The sequence below is a fragment of the Protopterus annectens genome, chromosome 4.part1 (assembly GCF_019279795.1).
Source record: "Protopterus annectens isolate FY-2018-M chromosome 4.part1, PAN1.0, whole genome shotgun sequence".
NCBI lineage: Eukaryota > Metazoa > Chordata > Ceratodontiformes > Protopteridae > Protopterus > Protopterus annectens.
The window spans coordinates 978826105-978848268 of record NC_056734.1 but is presented as its reverse complement, the minus strand read 5'-3'; the positions used below and the strand labels follow the sequence as shown (position 1 = coordinate 978848268).

Here is a 22164-nt window from a genome sequence, read left to right as displayed (position 1 = left end):
ACACACACACACACAATATATATATATATATATATATATATATATATATATATATATATATATATATATATATATATATATATATATATATATATAAATATATATAAATACATCTGCCCTTCATGTGCGCTCCCCATCCATGGTCTGAGGTGTCTGTTGTAATGGTTTGGCTGATATGAGGCTTGCTGAAAGGTAGGCCCATGTTTGACCGACTTGCCTGTGCCCACCACAGAAATTCCTTTTGGAGGCATGGAATGAGGGGGATCAAGGCTTCTAGGCTGTGACTGTGCGGAGACCGTAGACTCCTTAGGTACCATTGCAGTTTCCTCATATGCAGCCTTGCTTGTTGAATCAGCAGAATGCAAGATGCCATGAAACCCAGGGCCTGCAGGATTTTCCTTGCAGTCAGCTGGGTTTCTGTCGTCAGATTTTTATAATAATCCGGTAATTTTTCTTGTTTTTCTTCTGTGAGCAAAGCCATTTGGGTGTTTGTATCCAGCTTTGCACCCAGCAAAATTATTCTTTGGGATGGAATAAGTCATGATTTCTGAAAATTGACTGTGTATCCCAAGGCCTGTAGTAGGCGGATGGCATAGCTCAAGTGGTTTAACAATGTTTGTTGGCTGTCCGCTTGTATAAGGCAGTCGTCCAGGTATGGGTATATTTGAATCCCCTGAAGTCTGCAATGTACAATTACTGATGCCAGGCATTTCGTGAATACTCTGGGCGCAGTACATCAGCCAAAGGGAAATGCTGAGAATTGATAATGCTCTGAACCTGCAAGAAATCTGAGGTGTCTTCTGCAACTCTGATAGGGACATGCAGGTATGCCTCCTTGAGGTCTAGAGTTACCAGCCAGGACCCCTTGCCCAGCATGGGAAGGAGCTGCTGTAAGGTCAGCATTTTGAATTTTGGCACGATGAGATAAGTATTCAGTGCGGACAAGTCTAGAACAGGCCTCCATTGCTTTTCTTTTCTTGGAACAAGGAATAGTCTGGAATAAAATCCTTGGCCTTGTTCTGCGAAAGGGACCTTTTCTATTGCCTTCATTTGTAGTAGTTTGGAAATCTGCTTGAAAGCCTCTGCCCTTTGATTTGGTGGCAGGTTTGGCATGCCTTGTCTTTTTGGTAATGTACTTAAATGGAATCTGTATCCTTTGTCTATTATTTGCAGTATCCATTTGTCCTTTGTAATACTGTGCCAATTTTCTGAGAATAAAGATAGCTTTCCGCCCAAAGGTGCTTCCAATTGAGCCCTGGTTGGCGGAGTCAAAGTCAAGTCATTGAGTTTGTCCTTGTGCAGTAGAAGTAGGTACTGCACTACCTCTTTGGGTAGGAGGCTGCCACTGACGTCCTCTGTAGGAGCCTCGAGCTTGCCCTCTACCTCTGCCACGCCTGTTCTTCCCTCTTTGAAATCTGTCTGTGTCCGGAAAGGACCAATTCTTAGAAGGCCAACTTCTACTGAATCTTGGTGGTTGGACCTGGAGAAAATCTTTGACTGAACTCATTTAGCCTTTTCTTCAAATTTCTTTAAGACCTCTTGAGCCGTGTAACCAAATAATTAGAAGTTATGTACTCACCATAACGTTCCATCTGAGTAGGTGTATTCATTTGTCTGCAACCTGTGGGTTATGGATCAGATATCAGATCCGAACCGGCATGATTTTCCAGCTATGGATCCGAGCTCTCCGCTCCTCCCCTCACCCATAATGCCCTGCTCTCCCTACATGACCTCAGATCGAGTTTGCCAACAGCATGAACACCCTGAAAAGGGTAACACATAATATGCAGGAAACTGAAAAGGCCAGGGGGATAGGAGGGCGGGATGGTTGCAGACAAATGAATACACCTACTCAGATGGAACGTTATGGTGAGTACATAACTTCTAAATCTGAAGTAGGAGATTCATTTGTCTGCAACCTGTGGGACAGAGTCCCCAGCTACCTGAATCTTGGGCGGCCATCATGGAAGGATATTCCGGAGCACCGCGGAGCCAAAGGATGCTCTACCCCTAGATGTAATATCCAACTTGTAGTGGGAAATAAAGGTATGAGATGAAGCCCCCCAAGTGGCTGCTGAACAAATATCATCCAGAGGAATCCTAGCCTTAATGGCCGCCGAGGTAGAGACTGACCGGGTTGAATGGGCATGTACTCCCTCCGGTGCGGGCCTTCCAGAAGCTTGATAAGTCAGTAAGATGCACTGCGAAATCCAGCGTGATAATGAGACTTTAGTGATCGGCTTGCCCAAATTAAATTTAGCAAAGGAAATAAACAACTGGTCGGATTGCCTATGACCAGCTGTCCTGTTTAGATAAAATCTAAGTTGCCTGTGAACATCTAAGGAATGAAGCTTGTATTCACCCTTGTTTTGATATTTAGGAAAGAAAACAGGGAGGTTAATGGATTGATTAATATTTGCTTCAGAAGCTACCTTAGGAAGAAAAGACGGGTTGGTCCCGAGGTATACACGGTCCGGATGAAAGACCAAGTAAGGAGGCTTGGCTGATAAGGCTTGAAGTTCTGAAACTCTCTTGGCCGAGGTAATGGCTACTAAAAAGGCAGTCTTGAAAGATAAAAATTTCAGATCTACCGTCGCCGCCGGTTCGAAGGGGGGAGCGGTCAAGGCCTGAAGGACTAAAGAAAGGTCCCAAGGAGGAACCACTTGCTTTACAGGGGAGCTGAGAAGAAAAGTACCTTTCAGGAAAATGTTACACAATTTGGCAGACATCAGAGGACTGGAGTCGTGACCAATATGATGAGAAATTGCCGCAAGTTGTACTTTGACCGTGGAACTGCTGGCACCATCATTAAAAAGAGTGGTTAAGAAGTCAAGCACCAGAGGAAGGGGAACTGTGAAGGGGTTTAGACCTTGCCGCTCCGCCCACAAGGAGAACAGTTTCCACTTGCTGCGGTAAACTTTCCTGGTGGATGGTTTATGAGCCGCCACCAGGATGGCCTTAACTGGGGACGAAATACCGGGAGTCCTGATCAGGAGTGGAACTGGAGCAGCCAAGCAGTCAGCTTCAGGTTGTCCAGATTCGGGGTTGATAGATGGGATGGGTGAGATATCAGATCCGGAATAGGATATAGAATCCAAGGAGGATTCACTGAGTGAGACCTTAGGAAAGGGAACCAGATCAGTAGAGGCCAAAATGGGGCAATGAGAATCATTATGTACCCCAACAGAGAGGCTTTCTGGAGAACTTGGGAGCATCAGAGGCAAGGGGGGGTAAGCATAAAGAAGACCGGGTGGCCAAGCATGCACCAGAGCGTCTCTTGGGGTACCTCCGGGAGGAGGTATTAGAGCGAAAAAACTGTCGCACTTGGTGTTTGAGGGAGACGCAAAAAGATCGCAACAGGGAGTTCCCCACCGTGCGAACAGGCGTTCCGCTACCAGAGTATTGAGAGACCACTCGTAAGGGGTGAGAATGGTGCGACTGCGTTTGTCCGCAAGGATGTTGGACCGACCTGGAATATGCGTTGCTATGAGAAAGCGGTTGGTGGAGATTGCCCATTCCCACACTCTCATGGCTTCTCGACAAAGAGGGTAAGACCTGGTTCCTCCTTGCTTGTTGATATACCAGACGACAGACATGTTGTCCGACTGAATCGCAATTGTTCCCAAGGGAAGAAAGGCCTGAAGTGCTAGCAACGCTAAGAGCACTGCTCTCATCTCTAGAACGTTGATATGCAGTAAGGTCTCTGAATCGTTCCACGTGCCTTGGACCATCCGGCCTGCAAAATGCCCCCACCCAAGGCGGGAAGCGTCCGTGGTCACCGTGGCGAGAGGGGGAGAAGCACAAAAGGGGCGGCCTCCGTGGAGATCTGGAGAGTGTAGCCACCACAGGAGGGACCGCTTGTAAGCTTTGCCGATCGCAATGGGATGATGCATAGGAAGAGCAAGATACGACCACTGAACTAGGAGTGTCCATTGAAGGATGCGCATATTGAACCTGGCGAGAGGAAGAAGCGCTATCGCTGCCGCCATGGACCCTAGAGCCCTCAGGACCAACTCCGCCGGAACTGAGCTGGAGTGGAGAATGGCCCGCACCTGGAGCTGCAGATTCTGAACTCTGTCCGCAGTGAGGAAGGCTCTTAATCGTCTCGTGTCTAACCTGGCACCTATAAAATCTATGAACTGCGTGGGTGCTAGGTTGGATTTCTCTGTATTTATTGTGATGCCCAGACGGGGAGCAAGATGTAGAAAGGAGTCTGGCGCCAATAATAGTAGATGCCTTGTTGGGGCGGTGAGAAGCCAGTCGTCCAGGTAAGGAAAGACCTGCACCCCCTGAAGCCTCAGGTGGGCCGCTACCACTGCTAATACTTTGGTGAACACCCTGGGGGCTGTGGTGAGACCAAAGGGAAGGACCCGGAATTGGTAGTGACTGGCTCCCAGCCGGAAGCAGAGAAACCTCCTGGAGCGCCTGTCCATTAGAATATGTTAGTACGCATCCTTGAGGTCTTTGGAGCACATCCAGTGGTTTTCTCCCAGAAGGGGGAGAATAGACTGCAACGTAACCATTCGGAATTTCTCCTTGGGAACTGCCAGGTTCAAGAGTGAAAGGTCTAAAATTGGTCTTAGATCCCCGCCTTTTGGCACTAAAAAGAACCTGGAGTAGAACCCTGATCCGATCTGGTCTGGGGGGACGGGCTGGATGGCTCTTTTCTTTAGCAGATGGCCAATTTCTGCCAAAGCGGCCTCCCACTGACCGGGTGGAACGTCGGGGAGAGACTTTTGGCATGTGACGAAATGGGATACGGTATCCTCTGGATATGATCTGGAAGACCCAGCGGTCTGATGTTATGGACTCCCATGCCGCTAGGTGCTCGAACGCCCCGACTGGCTCCAGAGTGGAGCAGCCGGGCAACCCTTCAGGGCTGCTGCGCGGGCCGTTCAGATAAGGGTTCTCTGGACCCGAAGTTCCTGGGAGCCCCTCTGCCCCTGGGGCGGCGTCCTCCCTGTCCTCCTCTGCCATGGAAGGACTGGTTGTCCAGAGCGGGTTGGGATTGCTGCGACTTCCGGAACCACATCTTCTTCTGGCCCCTTTGGTTCCTAGAATAGGGCCTCTGGGGCACAGAGAAGCGGATTCCGACGGCAGACAGCGTCTTCCCGTCCTTTTCGCTCTGGGTCAAAGTATCACGAACAGTTTTGCCAAAGAGGGCAGAACCATCAAGGCGTCGCAAATGACGCCTTGAAGGGCTCCGTGAAATCGCAATAACTGAGCCAGGCCTGATGTCTGGTAACTAGGCCTGCCCCTGCGGCTCTAGCGGCACCTTCCGTAGCATGGGACAGTAGCCGCATAGAGGTATTAGTGACGGACCTGAGAGTGGCCATACGGGTGGAGTGCAACACTTTGTCCTCCTCCGACATGGACTCTGGGGGGGGTGCAGCGTATTCTTTTATAAGATCGCGCTGCATCCTAATCACATGTGCCAGGTAGTTCAGCGCCTTTACTGAAAAGGTCGCTGAACTAAACATCCGCTTCCCCAAGCGGTCCATCATCAGACACTCCTTCCTCGGGGGATGGACTGAGGGACTCTCCTGAGCAAGTTCCCTCTTGGCAGCCGCCAACATGGCATCTACCGGAGGCCCCTTACTCCAATGGGCCCGGTCAGCCGGGGGACTGAGTATACGGTTGGGCCTTTTTGGGATTGGCTCCACGGTGTCCGGTTCCTTCCACGCCCTGGTGGTAATGAGGTCCACCAGGGGGTCGGCAGGAGGGGACACCCAAGAGGTAGACGGGCCCGCTTCAAATGCCTCCAAGAACACCGACTCGTCCTAGGAAGACTTGGGGGCAGACCCCCCCCCCCCGATGCGGAGCATTTCCATGATGTCTCCAAATGAGACATCCTCAGGGGGTGATCTTGGGGAGCCTTCCCCTTCCTCCAAGTCCGTGTCTTCTGAGAGAGACTCGGGGGAGTCTATGTGCCTCCTTTTGCACGTATGCTTGCGGGGGGGGGCATCCTCCGGGGGGCTGTCAGAGGACTCCTCGCAAGCAGTGACCTGTTCCAAAGGAACAACTTGGGGCAAAGGAGCTGGCTGTCCCAATGGCCGGATGGTGGAAGCCTGGTCCAGTGCAGATGGAGCGCGGGACGGAGCCGAAGCAAGTGCCGGGAGTCCGGAAACCCTCAACAGGGCCCTCTCCACTACATCAAAAGAGGGGGAGCCGACCTCGACCAAAGGATCCGACAATCGGCTCCCCCTTGGATCCGAGGAGTGGATCGGAGCCGGCTCCGAAGCACTCTGATCCGAGGGGATAGTGCGCTCCGACACAGATGGTGCCGAAGGAGCACTAATCCCCCCGGATCCGAAGCTCGGATCCAGGCTCCGCGAGGTCGGATCCGAAGCACTCGAGGGCAGGGTCGGATCCGGCACGAGTACTATCGGCGCCGACCCACCCCGCCCGGCTGCTCGGCTCAACTGCTCCAACCCGTTAGCGGGTCGGAGAAGGAGCTATAGGTTTAAAGAAAGGGGTCGAGCTCCCCCCCGGGAGGGGGGGGGGGGGCAAGAGCACTCCCATCTGCATCTGGGCCTGGATGAACCTTATCATCCGGTCCAGATCAGCGTCCGATAAACTATAAGTCGATCTCGACGAGGCTACCGAGGTAGGCCTTGAGTGCCTCCTGGATAGCCTCGACGGAGATCGGGTCTCCTCCTCAGGTCCCGGTGAAAAGCACACGGGTGACTGGAGCCGAGGAGGGGGAGAACCAGCAGACAAGGAGGCCGGAGGAGAAGCCCGCTTGGCAGGCGGGGCCGACAGAGGTCTCGGCCTGCCGCTTATGGTGCTTCTCCCTCCGGTCCTTCTTTCTAGCTTCCCTCTCCTCCGAACCACTACAGGGAGGTTGAGTCCCAGGAGGAGGGGGAGCCGGAGGGAACCGTAGACACGGTACCCCCCGAAGGAGCGGAGGTCGCTGCAGAGTCCGGGGGCAAAAGACCCGCCAGGACCAGCTTAGACCTCCACTCCTTCAATGCCCTGGGGTTGAACCCTGCACAAATGGAACATCCAGAAGTGAGGTGTTCAACCCCAAGGCATCGAACGCACCGAGTGTGGCCATCAGCAGGGGGAAAGCTTATGGCCACACTCGGAGCACTTCGAAAAAATAGCATTAGGTTGTTCAGACATCCTAAGAGCCTAGATATTACTTAAACTATTGTAAAAAAAGTAAAAGTAAACTAGACACACAACACAGGCCCAAACACACACTACGCTACCAGCGAGGGGAGGGAAACTAATTATAAAAGATTAATACAACTAAACAAGTTTAACTACCAAAAGGGGGAACCTAAACTTTCACACAAAACTGTCAAAAAAATTAAATTTTAGCACTAGAAAATCTTAAGAAAACCACTTAGCTGTAGAGCTCAAGAAAACCAATCTGGTCACCAGCGCGGCAAACTAGATCTGAGGTCATGTAGGGAGAGCAGGGCATTATGGGTGAGGGGAGGAGCTGAGAGCTCGGATCCATAGCTGGAAAACCATGCCGGTTCGGATCCGATATCGGATCCATAACCCACAGGTTGCAGACAAATGAATCTCCTACTTCAGATCTTTTGTTTTTCCAGTGGTGCATCCAGAAGCTTTGCTTTAACATGATCTGGCAGTGTTTGTTCCTTCAGCCAAGCATGTCTACGTATGACTGCACCTGTCATTGCTGACCTACATGAAGCTTCCAATGCATCATAACCACACTAAGAAATGTTTGCTAACCTGTTGAGAGTTATGCACCAGATCCTGAAGGGCCTTGCGGTCTAGGGGTTCAGGTGAGGATAGTTTTTTATGCAATTCATCTAACAGATATTCTTGATACTGTATTATATGGAATTGACAATTTAATGCTCTCATAGAAAGAGTGGAAGTAGTATACACTTTTTTACCCCATCTCTCTAAAGCCCTGGATTCCCTTTCAGAAGGAAGTGGATTCTTGGCAGTGGTAGCTGTAACCACTTTAGGGCCCTGGCAAATAGTTTCTGGGTCAGCAGAGTGGCCCTTGTAAAGGTATAGATGTGAGTCCGGGACCCTATAGTACCCGTCAGGTTTGACAGGGGCCAGAGGAAGTCAGGGGAAATACTAGACTCAGAGTACACCTTCTATAACATTCAAAACAGGAGGGATAGCCAAAGGTCTATGCTGAGGTAAATGTAAAAAGGTCCTTAACCTCTTTCTGGAATCAGAGAATTCCTGGCCTTGCCATTTGAAATGTTCTCTCATGGAGTGAAAGGTCTCCCCAAAGGAAAACTCTTCGGGTGGGGAGGCCGAGGGAATAGATTCCTCTGCATCAGAATCCTCGTAGGCCGGAAGGGCCTCCTCCTGGTAGTCCGAAAGGACAGAGTCATCCGAGGCCTCATCCGAAGACTGGGGATCTGTCTGCTCAACCCTGGGCCTTTTTGCCTGGAGGAGGTTGAAAGCCTGTCTGGATGTGGCTGACAGCCCCTGATAAAGGAAATAAGGTCCTCAGCCAAGGTTAAGATTTGTGAACTGGTAGTGGATCCCTGAGGAATAGCCTTGGGAGGGAGAGATTTTGGCTGTTTAGCAGCTTTAGCCCGTGTAAAGGCCTTAATGGACATGGCTACAGGAGGCCTGGTTGCCCCACGTGCTGGGGTAGATTTATCAACAGAAATGGTGTCTGATATTTCTTGAGCACCGGTTTCAGTCGAAAATTCTATGACCGACTCAGGAATGGCCTCTGGTACCGAAGTTACCGGTTGTGCGGTGTCGTCGGTCTGAAGCGGTTGAGATTCGGCTTCAGAAGAGACAGACACTCGCGGTAGGCCTAGGCGTGGAGTCAGCCGAAACCGCGGACCGCATGAGTTGGTCCTTATCCTTTCGTTTTTTGGGTAAATGTGCTGTCGGAAGCTCCGACTGCATGATACAACAAAAACTGTCCCCAAAATATTCCTCTGCAAACTCTGCCCGACGCCTAAATGCGTTTATTGAAGGAAGCACAGGCTGAACAGGCCGAGACATCGTGGTCTGGGCCTAGGCAGGATAAGCAGTAAGAGTGGAAATCCTTATGAGGTATTGGTTTCCCACAAGATAAACAATTATTAACTTTAACCATTTGATCTGACATCGGCTGAGGCAAGAAAGAGTCCCCAACGGGGTACTTAGCTTTTTCGAAGTCTTCGGTAGCTGAAATCACAGGAGCTGGCCGACCGGCACTTGCGAACTGCTTCTGGCACCTCGCGGCAAGAAAGACCGAGGAACATGGCGTCGGCTGACGCTTTTATAGCCCAGGCACAATGACGTCGGGCAGAAGGGTGACATCAGCAGACGCCAGACCCAGACTTTGGAATCTGGCCGACTGCCCGAGGCAGGACAACCCATATGTAAGGACTGCAGATGCATCCTTGAAGGACATCTAAGCATTCATTGATTTTCTGAATATCTAAAGGCCATCTGGATGGGTGACTTAGCAGAGCACTATGGAATAAGGAGTGTCCTTGGAAAATGCAGCAGCTAGGCCAAAACAGAGTTATGGGAATGAGTTGAGCCTTGCAAGCTTAGGCATTCCATAACAGTCCAACAGGGGAAGATGGTAACTGTACAGGAGACGTGGGGTGCCAATTTGGCAGAATGCATTTCTGAGCATTTGCCCTTGAAGAAATATGCTGAAATAGTAAGGACATTTGGTATGAAATGGTGAAGCAAAGACATCGTAGCAGGTGCCCCCTACTTTAAATATGCTACATGCTACTTTGCTGTTGAGACCATCTGTGGGGTAGCAGGATCTGTCTAAGTAAATCTGCAATCATGCCGACAGACCTAGGTATTTGAATTTTTAAGTGTTGCAAGGTTACTGTCCACTCCCAAACCCTCAAAGCTTCTCTGCATATGATCAGATTCCTCCCTGCTTATTTACAGCCCACACCACCACCATTTTGTCTGACTTTATAGCATTTGCACCCTATATCGAAGCGGGCATTAATCTGACTACCTTGAGGATTTGGGCTGTTGATGGCCAATACTACTGAACTAGCAATGAGACCTTGTAAGTTAGAGGAACTTCCAATCTGTGGTAGATTTATCAGCCATCTCTGGGTATCCTGCCTAAAGAACTCTATCTTGTGAAAGTTCCATCTGGGTCTTGTGCCCAGTACCCTGCCTGAAGGCACAGCAGTATGGACTGCAATGGCAATCCACGAATCCTCCTTTACATAATGATTGTGTGGAACTTAAAAGCATCAAGCCTGAGGCCCTTGGTTTTTGGGGCAAAATCCAGATGCGCTGGTTTGGGACTATGATTGCTATCTTTCTGAATTAACTCAAAACCTCCTTTAAAACGAAAACAAATGGGGACTGGTAAATCTGATCGGGGAGTGCTGTAAAACAGGAAATGAAGTAGCTTCTGGATAAGAGGAGTCCTACCTGTGAATCTGTCAAGATGGCCATCTATGCTGGGGTGCGTTGAGATGTATCAGACTGCCCCTAGAAGGACCACTCAGGCAAAAATTCAAGGACTGTTGGGACAAAAAAATCCCCAAAATGATCCTTAACCTACTTGGCTGTTAGGACCACCTCTTCTCAGTGGTAGCAATCAGACAAATTTGCTTCTGTCCCAGTAACCTCAGTCCTGCTCACGTCTGTTGTGGCTGCCGGAACTTTTGAAACCATAAGTTTCTCCCCCCAGTTTGGTCCACTAAAAATTCTGCCGTTGAGTGCAATCTCCGCTCAGTGATGAGAATTTTGCCCTCTTGCTCACAAAGCAGACAAGCTTCTTGACTTGTTGCCCAAATTAAACTACCTTGAAATGGTGCAGAAAACCTTTAAGGTGCATCCAGGCCTGCTTCCTCATAGTAACAGCTGTTCTGCTGATCTAGCTTCCCAAACCTTAGTGTTACGTACGAGATGCAGTTAGAGAAACTGCACACATGACAGCCACATGGGTCTCTGAGAATGGAGCTTCCCTGGATGAAAAGTTTCAAATGTTGATGCTTTTTGAGACCTCCTTTTGAAACCGAACCATACAGGTCATTTAATTTAATGCTGACAGAGAATGCATTAAACACAGACTCTTCTCTAACCTATCCATTATCCGCAAATATTTACAAGGTGGATAGCTTGTCTTTTTGGCAGCTGCAGCTACAACTATGGAGTCAAGAGGCTCTTTGATAGTATGGACGACTGTTGGGCTTACTTGAAACAAGCTCAACTATACCAGTCTTCTTTCACACTTAAGTAGAGAGCATACCTACCAGCTAGTCTCAGGGAGGCACTACCCAATGTTGCTTTAGGAGAGTTATAGGCCTCCCTACAAGATCTATGCCTCAGGGGAGGTGGGGGCCACTATCCATGATCTCACCTGCTTCATCTTAAATATATATATATTTTTTTACTGATGGTGTTGCATTTAGGTTTGCTGCAACAGTGCTTCCCCAGAGACCAGTTCAAGTCTTTCCAGGAACTGCTTAACAGTTAACTTTATAAACTGACATCTATTTCCAGACGCCAACAAATTTACCCCCCACCCCCCAAAAACAAGGTAATTCACATCAATACCTGCAGCGATCTATAAGCTTACTTGTACTGTGGCAATAAGGCATATAGAGACATCCCTAACAGCACAGATGTGCTGACATCCACTAAGAGGGAATTCACCAAGCTAGGAGAGAGACGGATACAAAAAAGTTCTAGATGTTGGACCCTCTATGGCAAAAGTACCAAGTGCTATCACTATTGCAGGGGTGAATGACAATCACATGTTTTGGTAGACTTTCTATCTACAGTGTTCCGCCAGGCAGACTGCATACTAATTTGCACCCTGAACTTTACCAGGAGAAGAAAAAAGTTAACTTACCAGATTTAAAAACAGACTTATCACTCTGACTGTATTCAAGTCTGACTGTTCTGCCTTCAATTTCTGTGTTGTTGTAGGTTTCCAAAGCCTCTTTGGCATCTTCCACAGTTTCAAAATCCACAAATGCAAAACTGTGGGATTTAACAACAAATCATTAATAATACACCCCAGAATTATTCTAGACAATGAAAATGCATCAGAGGACAAGATTTAACATTCTGGAGTCTATAAGCACAACAAAATGCAGCTGTGTTGGGTACTTAACATAAATCTAAATGTTAAAAAAGATTAACTGTGCAGGAATTATTGGGATTTTAGCCCAAGGCTGGCCAGAAGCCCAAAACTAGTCTACCCACAAGAAAGAATAATGTAAAATGTTTACCACAGATACCATTCTCTTCCATGGTGCAGTATTCATAAGTACTTGTGTAAAATATTACTATAACCACAGATGTCGTTCTCTTTCATGTTGCAGTATTCATACTGTGGGATTTCCAGCCCTCAGGTGATCAGACGTTGGCTCTTACACAAAAGCCTAAGCCTGGCTGCTACAGGTGCGTGGGACATCACACGTAGGACCATAAACCAGGGACTATAAATGTGACGTCTGCACGCACAGACCTCAGAAAGTACAGTTGTGTACACTTACCATAAATGTAGATGTTAGTGTATTCACTGTTGCAGTCATTACATTTGGGTAATCTGCTGGCAGGGTGCCCTCAGTCGGCCTGATTAACAAAGTCTTGGGTCCCGAGTCCGTTGCTGTCCCTTCTTCCATGACAGGTCGTCAGGGGTATAAAACATGCAGCCGATGCCATTACATCAGTTTTTCTTGCCCCAGATGTCAGGAGCCCCCCAAATGGGGAGCAAATAAAATTAAACACACAAATGTACCTCCAACCAAAAGCAAATACACCAAAAAGGCTTTTAAGCACAATAAAAGTAGAGGTATAGTCAGACGTACAGGGGGCTGGAGGGAGGTTAACCAGGACTGCAACAGTGAATACACTCCAACATCTACATTTATGGTGAGTGTACACAACTGTACTACGTTCGTGTTTCACTGTTGCAGTCATTACATTTGGGTAGATTCCCAAAGCTATGGTTGGGAGGAGGAATTTATACGGCATTAAGACCAGCTATAAAGCCCTGCAAGACAGCAGTGGCAAAGCCAGCTCTGGATTTCGAGAAAATTGGTATGCACAGAACTCCAGGTAGCAACTTCTAGAATATCCCTGGTAGGAACACCCCTGAGAAAGGCTGCAGTAGATGCAGCCCTGGAGTGAGATCTGATCCCCTGGGGGATAGGTTTTCCACAGTGCTTATAGCAGAAATGAATGCAATGTCTTATCCATTTAGAAATGGTTTTGAAATAGCCTTCCCCTCTGTCCCAGCAGCAAATGCTACCAGCAATTGTTCAGACGTTCTTCGAAACTTAGCTCTGTCCAAGTAGAATCCAAGTTGCCTGTGCACGTCCAAGGAATGCAGAATCCGTTCCCCTTTGTTCTGTGGATTGGGAAAGAAGGTTGGCAAATGAATGGACTGATTAAGAGCCACACTGGAAACCACCTTGGGCATGAAGGATGGACTGGTTCTCAGAGATACCCTGTCTACATGAAAGATGATGAAAGGCTCCACTGCCATAAGGGCCTGTAATTCAGATATCCTTCAAGCCGAAGAGATTGCTAAAAGGAAGACTGTTTTCCAACAAAGAAATTTTAAGTCTGCAGTAGCAGCTGGCTCAAAAGGAGGTAGTTAGCTTCTCCTAAACAAAGTTAAGGTCCCAGGCAGGGGTAGGAGCTCTAATGGGTGGTCTCAAGTTCTTTGCCCCCCCTGAGATACTGCTTGAGCAGGAAATGAGAAAAGATGAACGGTTCTGTGTTACATTGAGCTGAAATAGCTGAGGCTTGGATTTTAATAGAGGAAAAAGACAGGCCCTTGCGAAGCATCTCAGTTAAGTATTGCAAAATCCGAAATAAATTGGGTGCTGCTGTGCTCATCCTTAAAGACTGGTTCCAGGCACAGAATCTTTTCCATTTGTCATCATAGGATTTTCTAGTACTAGGTCTTCTCGCTCCAAGATGACAAATCACAGGTTTGCTGAGGGATGCTAAGGGTGAATTTAAGTGATTAGCCAGGCTGCAATGTTCAATGTTGGAAGTTGAGGGTGCAGTATTTGGTTCTCCTGCTGAGATAGCCAAGGAAGGTGTCTGTGGAAGGTGCCATAGAGATGTGACACTGCACATGAGTGGGTACCAGTGTTGGCGTGGCTAGTCTGGAGCAATCAAAATCATTCTTGGTTTGTCCTGTTAGACTTTTAGCAGAACTTTGGAGAGCAGAGGCAGAGGGGGAAAGGCATAGACTGGTAGGCTTTTCCAGCTGAAAGACAGAGCATTCACTTTCCAGGCTTTTTTGTGGAGAGTCCTTGTGCAAAACTTGTCCAACTGGTAGCTCTGGGGGGAGGCAAATAGATCCATGTCTGGGCTCCCCCATTTGCTTGTCAACATGCTGAAAATCCATTGTTCCAGTTTCCACTCGTGTGGGTCCAGGACATTTCTGCTTAGTCCCTCTGCCAGTGTATTCAATTTTCCTGTCAGGAAATGAGCTTGTAGGTGCACTTGGTAGCATAAGGCTGTGTTCCACAATGCCATGGCTAGTCTGCAGAGGGGAGAGGAATGTGTACCCCCCCCTGCTTGTTTATGTACCACATAACCGTGGTTTTGTCCATCTTTACCATTAGTTGTCCTGGAAGAATGCAGTCCTTGAAGGCTGTCAGAGCATTCTGTACAGCTAACATTTCTTTTTAATTGATATGTAGGTGCACTTGATTTGGGTTCCATTTGCCCTGAATGCACTTCCCTGCCAGGTGAGCCCCCCATGCATAGTCTGATGAACTTGTAGTTAGGGTTTGGGCGGCAGGGAGTAGTGTGAATGGTAGTCCCTGGTTTTGCTGGCAGACCTCTGCCCACCATAGGAACTCCAAGCGTAGGCAAGGTATGATAGGAATCATTGTTTCCAGGCTGTGACAATGTTAACTCCACAGACTAAGTACCACTGTAGTTTCTTCATATGCAGTCTTGCATATGGAATTAGAAGACTGCAGGAGGCCATGATCCCCAAGGATTGCAGTATTTGTCTTGCAGATAGCAGGGTTTTTGTGGCCACTTATTTGAAGTTAGTTACCAAATGAATTTGCTTCTCTGGCGTGAGGAAAGCCATCTGGGCAGTTGTATTCAAGCTTGCACCCAGGAATGTAATCTGTTGAGAGGGTACCAGTTGTGATTTCTTTTTGTTTATGGTGTACCCCAGACAAGTTGGGACTTTTTTTTTTTTTTAAACAAACGCCAGATGATTTAGAAGTATGCCCTGGTTTTCTGCCTGAATTAGATAATCGTCCAGGTATGGATATATTCGAATATTTCTTTGCCTGCAAAAGGCAATTACTGGAGCCAATCACTTTGTGAATACCCTGGGCACAGTAGCCAAGCCAAAGGGCAGTGCAGAGAAAGTACAGTTTTGTACCTACCATAAATGTAGATGTTCGAAGATCCACATTGCTGCAGTCCTGACACTTGGGTAGTCCGCTGTCCCAGTCAGCCCGAATACCAAAGTATAAGGCTGACGTTGGTCAAGGCGCATTAGTCTGACGTCAGGACGTCAGGGTACAAATGCGCATGACCGACGTCATTTCCTCAGTCTTTTCTTGCCCCAGATGTCAGAAGACCCTAAAAGAATAAGGCCAAACCAAAAAACAACAACAACACCAAACACCCCTGTACCAAATATATGTACAATATATACAAAGTCAGAAAGGTACAAGTCCACCCACACAACCACCCCTAAACACAGAGGGGAAGGAGGGAGGGTAAATTGGACTGCAGCAATGTGGATCTTCGAACATCTACATTTATGGTAGGTACAAAACTGTACTATGTTCTTCATCTCACATTGCTGCAGTCCTGACACTTGGGTAGAATCCCAAAGCAGAGGTAAGGGAGGATGGCAAATCACAAAGAAGCAGGAGCTGATAACATGCCCTGTAAAATAGCAGTGGCAAAACCAGCCCTAGATTTAGAGTAGAGAGGAAGGTGGTAATGCTTAGAGAAAGTATGCACTGAACTCCAAGTAGCCGTCTCCAAAATATCCTTAGTTGCCACCCCCCCCCTTAGAAATGCTGCTGAAGTGGCAGTAGCCCTAGTGGAATGAGGCCTAATCCCAGCTGGAATCTCTTTGCCATGATGGGAGTAACAGAAAGAAATGCAAAACCCAATCCACTTAGAAATAGTTTGTTTTGACACAGGCTTACCCTGAGAACTCAAAGCAAATGAAACAAACAACTGCTGAGACTGCCTAAAATCCTTAGTCCTGCTTAAATAATAACGTAATTGCCTGTGTACATCTAAAGTGTGCAAAATCTTTTCCCCCTTATTTTGGGGACCTGCATAAAAGGTAGGCAAATGAATAGTTTGGTTTAAAGACACACTAGAAACCACTTTAGGCATAAAGGAAGGATTAGTACGCAAAGATACCCTATCCTTATGAAAAATCAGGAAAGGCTCAACTGCCATAAGGGCCTGCAATTCAGACACCCTTCTTGCAGAGGTAATGGCTAAAAAAAAGCAGTCTTCCATGACAAATATTTCAATTCAGCAGTAGCTGCAGGCTCAAAAGGTTGTAGAGTGAGTTTCTCCAACACAAAATTGAGGTCCCAAGCAGGAGTAGGAGCTCTACGTGGGGGTCTTGTATTCTTTGCCCCTCTAAGAAATTGCTTGAACAAAGGATGAGAAAACAATGGTGGGTCACAATCATAGTGAGCTGAAATTGCTGCAGCATGAATCTTAATGGAAGAGAAAGACAAACCTTTGTCCAATAACACAGTAAGATATTGAAGAGCCACACTCAAATTTGGCTCAGAAACATCCAAATCCTTTGCTGCACTCCAAAATAAAAATCTCTTCCATTTTCCTGCGTACACTTTCCTTGTACTAGGTCTTCTGGCTTCCATAATCACATTTAAAACTTGAGGAAGCTGAGACCTGCTATGGTTCAAAACAGAATATGCCAGGCTGTTAGATGAAGAGAGTGAAGCTTGACATTGAGTAGATGCCCGTCCTTCTGAGACAATAGGTGTGGAATCAAGGGTAAGGGCCATGGAGGCTTCCTTACCAGACTCCTCAGTAATGGGTACCAGTGCTGCCGAGGCCAATCTGGAGCTATTAAAATCATCCTTGGCTTGTCTTGTCTGACCTTTAGGAGTACCTTTGGGAGGAGAGGCAGAGGAGGAAAGGCATACACATGAAGATTTTTCCAACTGAAAGAAAGAGCATCCACTTTCCAGGCTGTGTGATGAAACCTTTTCGTGCAAAACTTTGGCAGCTGGTGGTTTAGTGGAGAAGCGAACAGATCTATGTCTGGAGTTCCCCATAACACTGTCAATTTCTGAAATACATGAAGATCCAGTTTCCACTCGTGGGGATCCATGATTTGCCTGCTTAACACATCTGCTAAGGAGTTCTGTGCTCCTGGCAGAAACCTTGCTTGAAGATTCAGTTGGAAGCTTAACGCAGTCTCCCACAAAATCATTGCTTGCCTGCATAGAGGATAAGAATGTGTTCCCCCTTGTTTGTTGGTGTACCACATGACAGTTGTGTTGTCTGTTAGAATCAACACCTGCCCTGGAAGAAGTAAATCCTTGAAAGCCAGTAAAGCAAACTGGACTGCTAACATCTCCTTCATGTTGATATGTAGATGCTGCAGTCTGGCAGGCCACTTGTCTTGTATCCACTTTCCATTCAGATGAGCTCCCCAAGCTGTGTCTGAGGCATCTGTCGTTAGAATCTGACTCGCCTCTGGCCGGGTCACAGAGTCCCTTGTTTAGGTGACATTCCTGAGCCCACCACAAAAATTCCTTTTGAATGCAAGGTATTATTTGAATGACAGTGTCCAACTCTTGGCAGTGCTGTGTCCATACATTTTTGAGATACCATTGTAGCTTCCTCATATGCAGTTTGGCATTGGGAAGCACCAGAATACAAGATGCCATGAACCTTAAGGCTTGAAGGACTGTCCTTGCAGTCAGCCCGGACTGATGAGATAGTTGACGGAAGTAAAGAGAAAGATTCTTTTGTTTGTCCGGGGTTAAAAAGGCCATCTGGGATGCTGTATTCAGTCTCACACCCAGAAAGCACATGTCTTGAGAGGGTACTAGACTGGACTTTATTTCGTTCACAGAATACCCTAGGCATCTTAGCACTGCTATCACATATTCCAAATGCTGAAGAAGTACGTCCCTTTCTTGAGCTAGAATCAGGCAGTCGTCCAAATAAGGATAGATTTGTATTCCTTTTAGCCTGAAGAAAGCTATTACTGGAGCCAGAACTTTTGTGAATACTCTGGGCAGTAGATAAGCCAAAGGGCAATGCAGAGAACTGATAATGAGAATTTCCAGCTCGAAAACGCAGATACTTCCTGCAAATTAGCCTGATAGGAACATGAAGGTAAGCTTCCTTGAGATCCAAAGTTACCATCCAGTGATCTTTGCCCAGCAGAGGTAAAAGCTGTTGTAACGTCAACATTTTGAACTTGGGAATGTCCAGATAAGTGTTGAGGATAGACAAATCCAAAATTGGTCTCCACGTGTTCCCCTTTTTTGGTACTAGGAACAGGCGGGAATAAAATCCTAGGCCCCTTTCTGGCACAGGAACCGGCTGAATGGCCCCTATTTGGAGTAAGAGAAATTTGCTTGTGAGCCTCTTTCCTTTGCTGAGGAGGAATGTCTGGCATGCCTTTGAAAGGAGGCAAGGTATGGAAATAAAACCTGTAACCGTGATGAATGATATCCAATACCCATCTGTCTTGGGTAATTAAACTCCAGTTTTCTTTGAAAAGTGCCAACCTTCCTCCCAAAGGTGCTGCCAAACGAGAAGATTCTGGCAGCTGAAAAGGCAGGTCATTGGGTCTGTTTACGAAAGGACTGACCCCTGCCCTCACCAGAAGACTGAGCAGGTGAACTCCCTGTTCTAGGCCTAAAAGAACCTTGAGCTCTGCCCCTACCACGTCTAGACCTACCCCTAGACTGGGAATCATAAGCAGGATATGTCCACCCCTTGGTAGGCCAATTTCTACTAAACTCGGAGGCTGAACCTGCAAAAAATCTTTAACAGTCTGCATAGACTTAGCCTTGTCTTCCATTTTCTTTAGAATTGCTTCCACAGGCGAACCAAACAACACATCAGATTGTAAAGGAGCATCTAAAATCCTTGTCTTCACATGCTCAGCTAAATTCTGATCCCTCAGCCAGGCGTGCCTGAAGAACCGAACCAGTGGCAGCCACCCTCAAGAGGCCTGCACAGCATCAAAACCACATTGCAAAGAATGCTTACCCACCTGTTCAGAAACATGAACTAAATCCTGCAATTCTTTACACTCAATACCTTCCGCCAAAGCATCTACCTTAGACTTTAATTGTGAAAGGAGATAATTTTGGTATTTCAACATGTGAAACTGGCAATTCAAAGCTCTCATGGCCAAAGTGGAAGAAGTATACACTTTCTTTCCCCATCTATCCAAAGCCCTTGCCTCTATCTGGAGGAACAGGATTTTTAACAACAGAAGCCTTAACACCTTTAGGCCCCTGTGAAACAGTTTCTGGGTCTGCCCTAGGACTCAGAAAAAGATACTTATGAGCTTCAGGCACCCTATAATATCTATCCGGTTTAACTGGAGCAGGAGGCAAAGAATCAGGGTTCAGAGAAGCCTCTGCAAAAACATCCTCCACCACATCTAGAACAGGAGGTATAGCTAAAGGCCTATGCTGGGGTAGAAACAAAAATTCCCTAAGCCTTTTCCTGGAATCAGAGAAATCCTGACCTTCCCATTTAAAATGCTCCCTCATGGAATGAAGAGTCTCTGAAAATGAAAAATCCTCAGGAGGAGAAGCAGAAGGAGTAGAATCATCCACATCAGAATCAGAGTAAGGGGAATACTCCTGCAAGTCTTCAGCCGAAGACTCAGAAGCATCCGAACACTGCTCAAAACTCCCAAGCTCAGGTTCCACCCTAGGCCTCTTATCAGGAGGGGGCATAGAACCTCTAATCATAGTAATCAAATCTTCTGCCATCTTGAGCATATGCTTCTTAGGTACAGACCCTGAAGAACTAGGAGTAACACCTGAAACAAAACCTGGCCTGCCCCTGGGAGAAGCCTTGGAAACAGCAGGGGAGGGCCTAACCACCTTAGGAAGGGAAGGAAGAACAGCTACCTGAGAAGCCCCTTCCGCCTGGCCTACCTCCTGAGAGGTCACATCTTGCAGTAATAAAGTCTCTCCCTGTGATTCCAAAGAAATTTCTGGCTGAACCTCTGGCTCCACTGAGCCCTCTAAAGAACCGGCGTCCGGTACGGATGGTTCTTCCAGCCTAGGCTTTGGTGTTTTGTCCTTGCGCTTTTTGGACGAAGCGTCGGAGCATCCGACGGCATTTTATAATTACACCGCTTCCCAAACACTAACCTGGCACAATCTAATCTTCTCTTTATAGTGCGTTTGTTAAATCTAGCACAAGAGCGACAGCCAACAACGTCGTGCTCAGGCCCTAAGCAAGGTATACACAAGGTATGGTAATCCCTATGAGGTATCTGTTTCCCACAAGAAATACAGTTATTCACTTTTTCTGACATCCGGTAAAATACTGAGGCAAGAAAAAAACAAAATATTCCCCAACGGGGTACTTAGCCAACTTGGATTCGGTCTGAAACTCCGACTTCGGAAAATCTCAGAACGCCAACCTGCACTTGCAAAACTGCTTCTGCATCGGACCATGCGGCAAAAAAGACTGAGGAAATGACGTCGGTCATGCGCATTTGTACCCTGACGTCAGACTAATGCGCCTTGACCGACGTCAGCCTTATACTTTGGTATTCGGGCCGACTGGGACAGCGGACTACCCAAGTGTCAGGACTGCAGCAATGTGAGATGAAGAACATCTGAATGCAAGTAGCCTGCTTTGAAGCGTAGGTAGCTTCTGCAAGATTCCCTGACTGGAATGTGCAGGTATGTTTCTTTTAAATCTAGGGTTGCCAACCAAGCATCTTTGCCTAGCATAGGAAGTAACTGGTGAAGAGTCAGCATCTTGAAATTTGGAATGTCCAGAAAGGTGTTTAGAGTAGACAGGCCCAGAATTGGATGCCATGATTTATCTTATGGGTACCAGGAAAAAGCCTGGAATAGAAACCTTGTCCCTTTTCCTCCTCTGGTACCGACTGAATAGCCCCCATGTTTAAGAGGGAAAATACTTGTTTTTGGGCCTCTGCCCACTGATTTGGTGGCAGGTCTGGCCATCCGTTTGGTGTTAGCAACGTGTGGAAATGAAATCTGTATCCCTGGGACACTATTTTAAACCCATTTGTCCTGGGTTATGAGTTCCCAGTTTTTTAAATGAAGAGCGATCTTCCACCCCAAAGGGGCGACTAGAAGGTAAGTGCCTGTTAATTTTAAAGGAAAGTCAATGAGACTGTTTACCATAGGGGGGGGTGTCATTTCCAGAATTGGAAGTGGAGGCCCCCCATTGCTTAGTTCTGAGAGTCCCCTGGGACCGAAACTTGGTGCTTTTGGTGTGTCTGGGTTTGGCTTGAGGATCTGGAAAGAGCTGGAAAGGACCAATTCTTAGTAGGCCAGTGCCTACTAAATCTTGGAGGTTGCACTTGTAAGAAATCTTTTACAGTTTGCATAGATTTAGCTTGATCTTCCATCTTTTTTTAGAACTTCAGCCTTATTGCCAAACAGGTGGTCCGGATTTAAAGGAGCATCCAGCAATTTCTCTAACATGATCAGGCAGAGATTGCTCCTTAAGTCAAGCATGCCTTCTAAGCATAGGCCCAGTAACAGCAGCCTTGCAAGAGGCCTCTAAAGAATCAAAACCACATTGCAAAGTATGTTTTCCAACTTGTTCAGCAGAATGCAATAAATCCTGTAAATATTTTCCACACAGTCAGAAATCATTTTCTGTTTAAGCAGTCCAATAATATGCTATTGATATTTTAACATATGAAACTGGCAGTTTAAAGCCCCGATTGCCAAGGTTGTAGAAGTATAAACCTTTTTACCCCATCTATCCAGTGCTCTGGAGTCTCTATCAAAAGGGGGTAGGGTTTTTAGCAGTAGAAGCCTTAATGTCTTTGAGAAAAGGTTTCTGGATCTGCAACAGGATTTTTGAAAAGGAACTTGTGGGACTCAGGAACTCTGTAGTATCTGTCAGGTTTACTAGGAGCCGGAGGCAAGGAATCAGGGGCCATACTGGATTCTGAAAACACATCAACAATGTCTAGTACAGGAGGTATAGCCAAAGAAATACAAATGTTAGTGGTGCTAGTGA

General features: G+C 47.1%; 1 protein-coding gene across 1 annotated transcript in view; it reads right to left on the bottom strand.

Moving 5' to 3' along the window:
- NCL (nucleolin) overlaps window positions 1–22164 on the bottom strand; it is a 584816-nt gene that overhangs the window by 360851 nt on the left and 201801 nt on the right. Inside the window, exon 5 of the mRNA XM_044070891.1 lies at window positions 11773–11928. Coding sequence (XP_043926826.1) covers window positions 11773–11928 — 156 coding nt within the window. The remainder of the gene's footprint in view (window positions 1–11772; window positions 11929–22164) is intronic.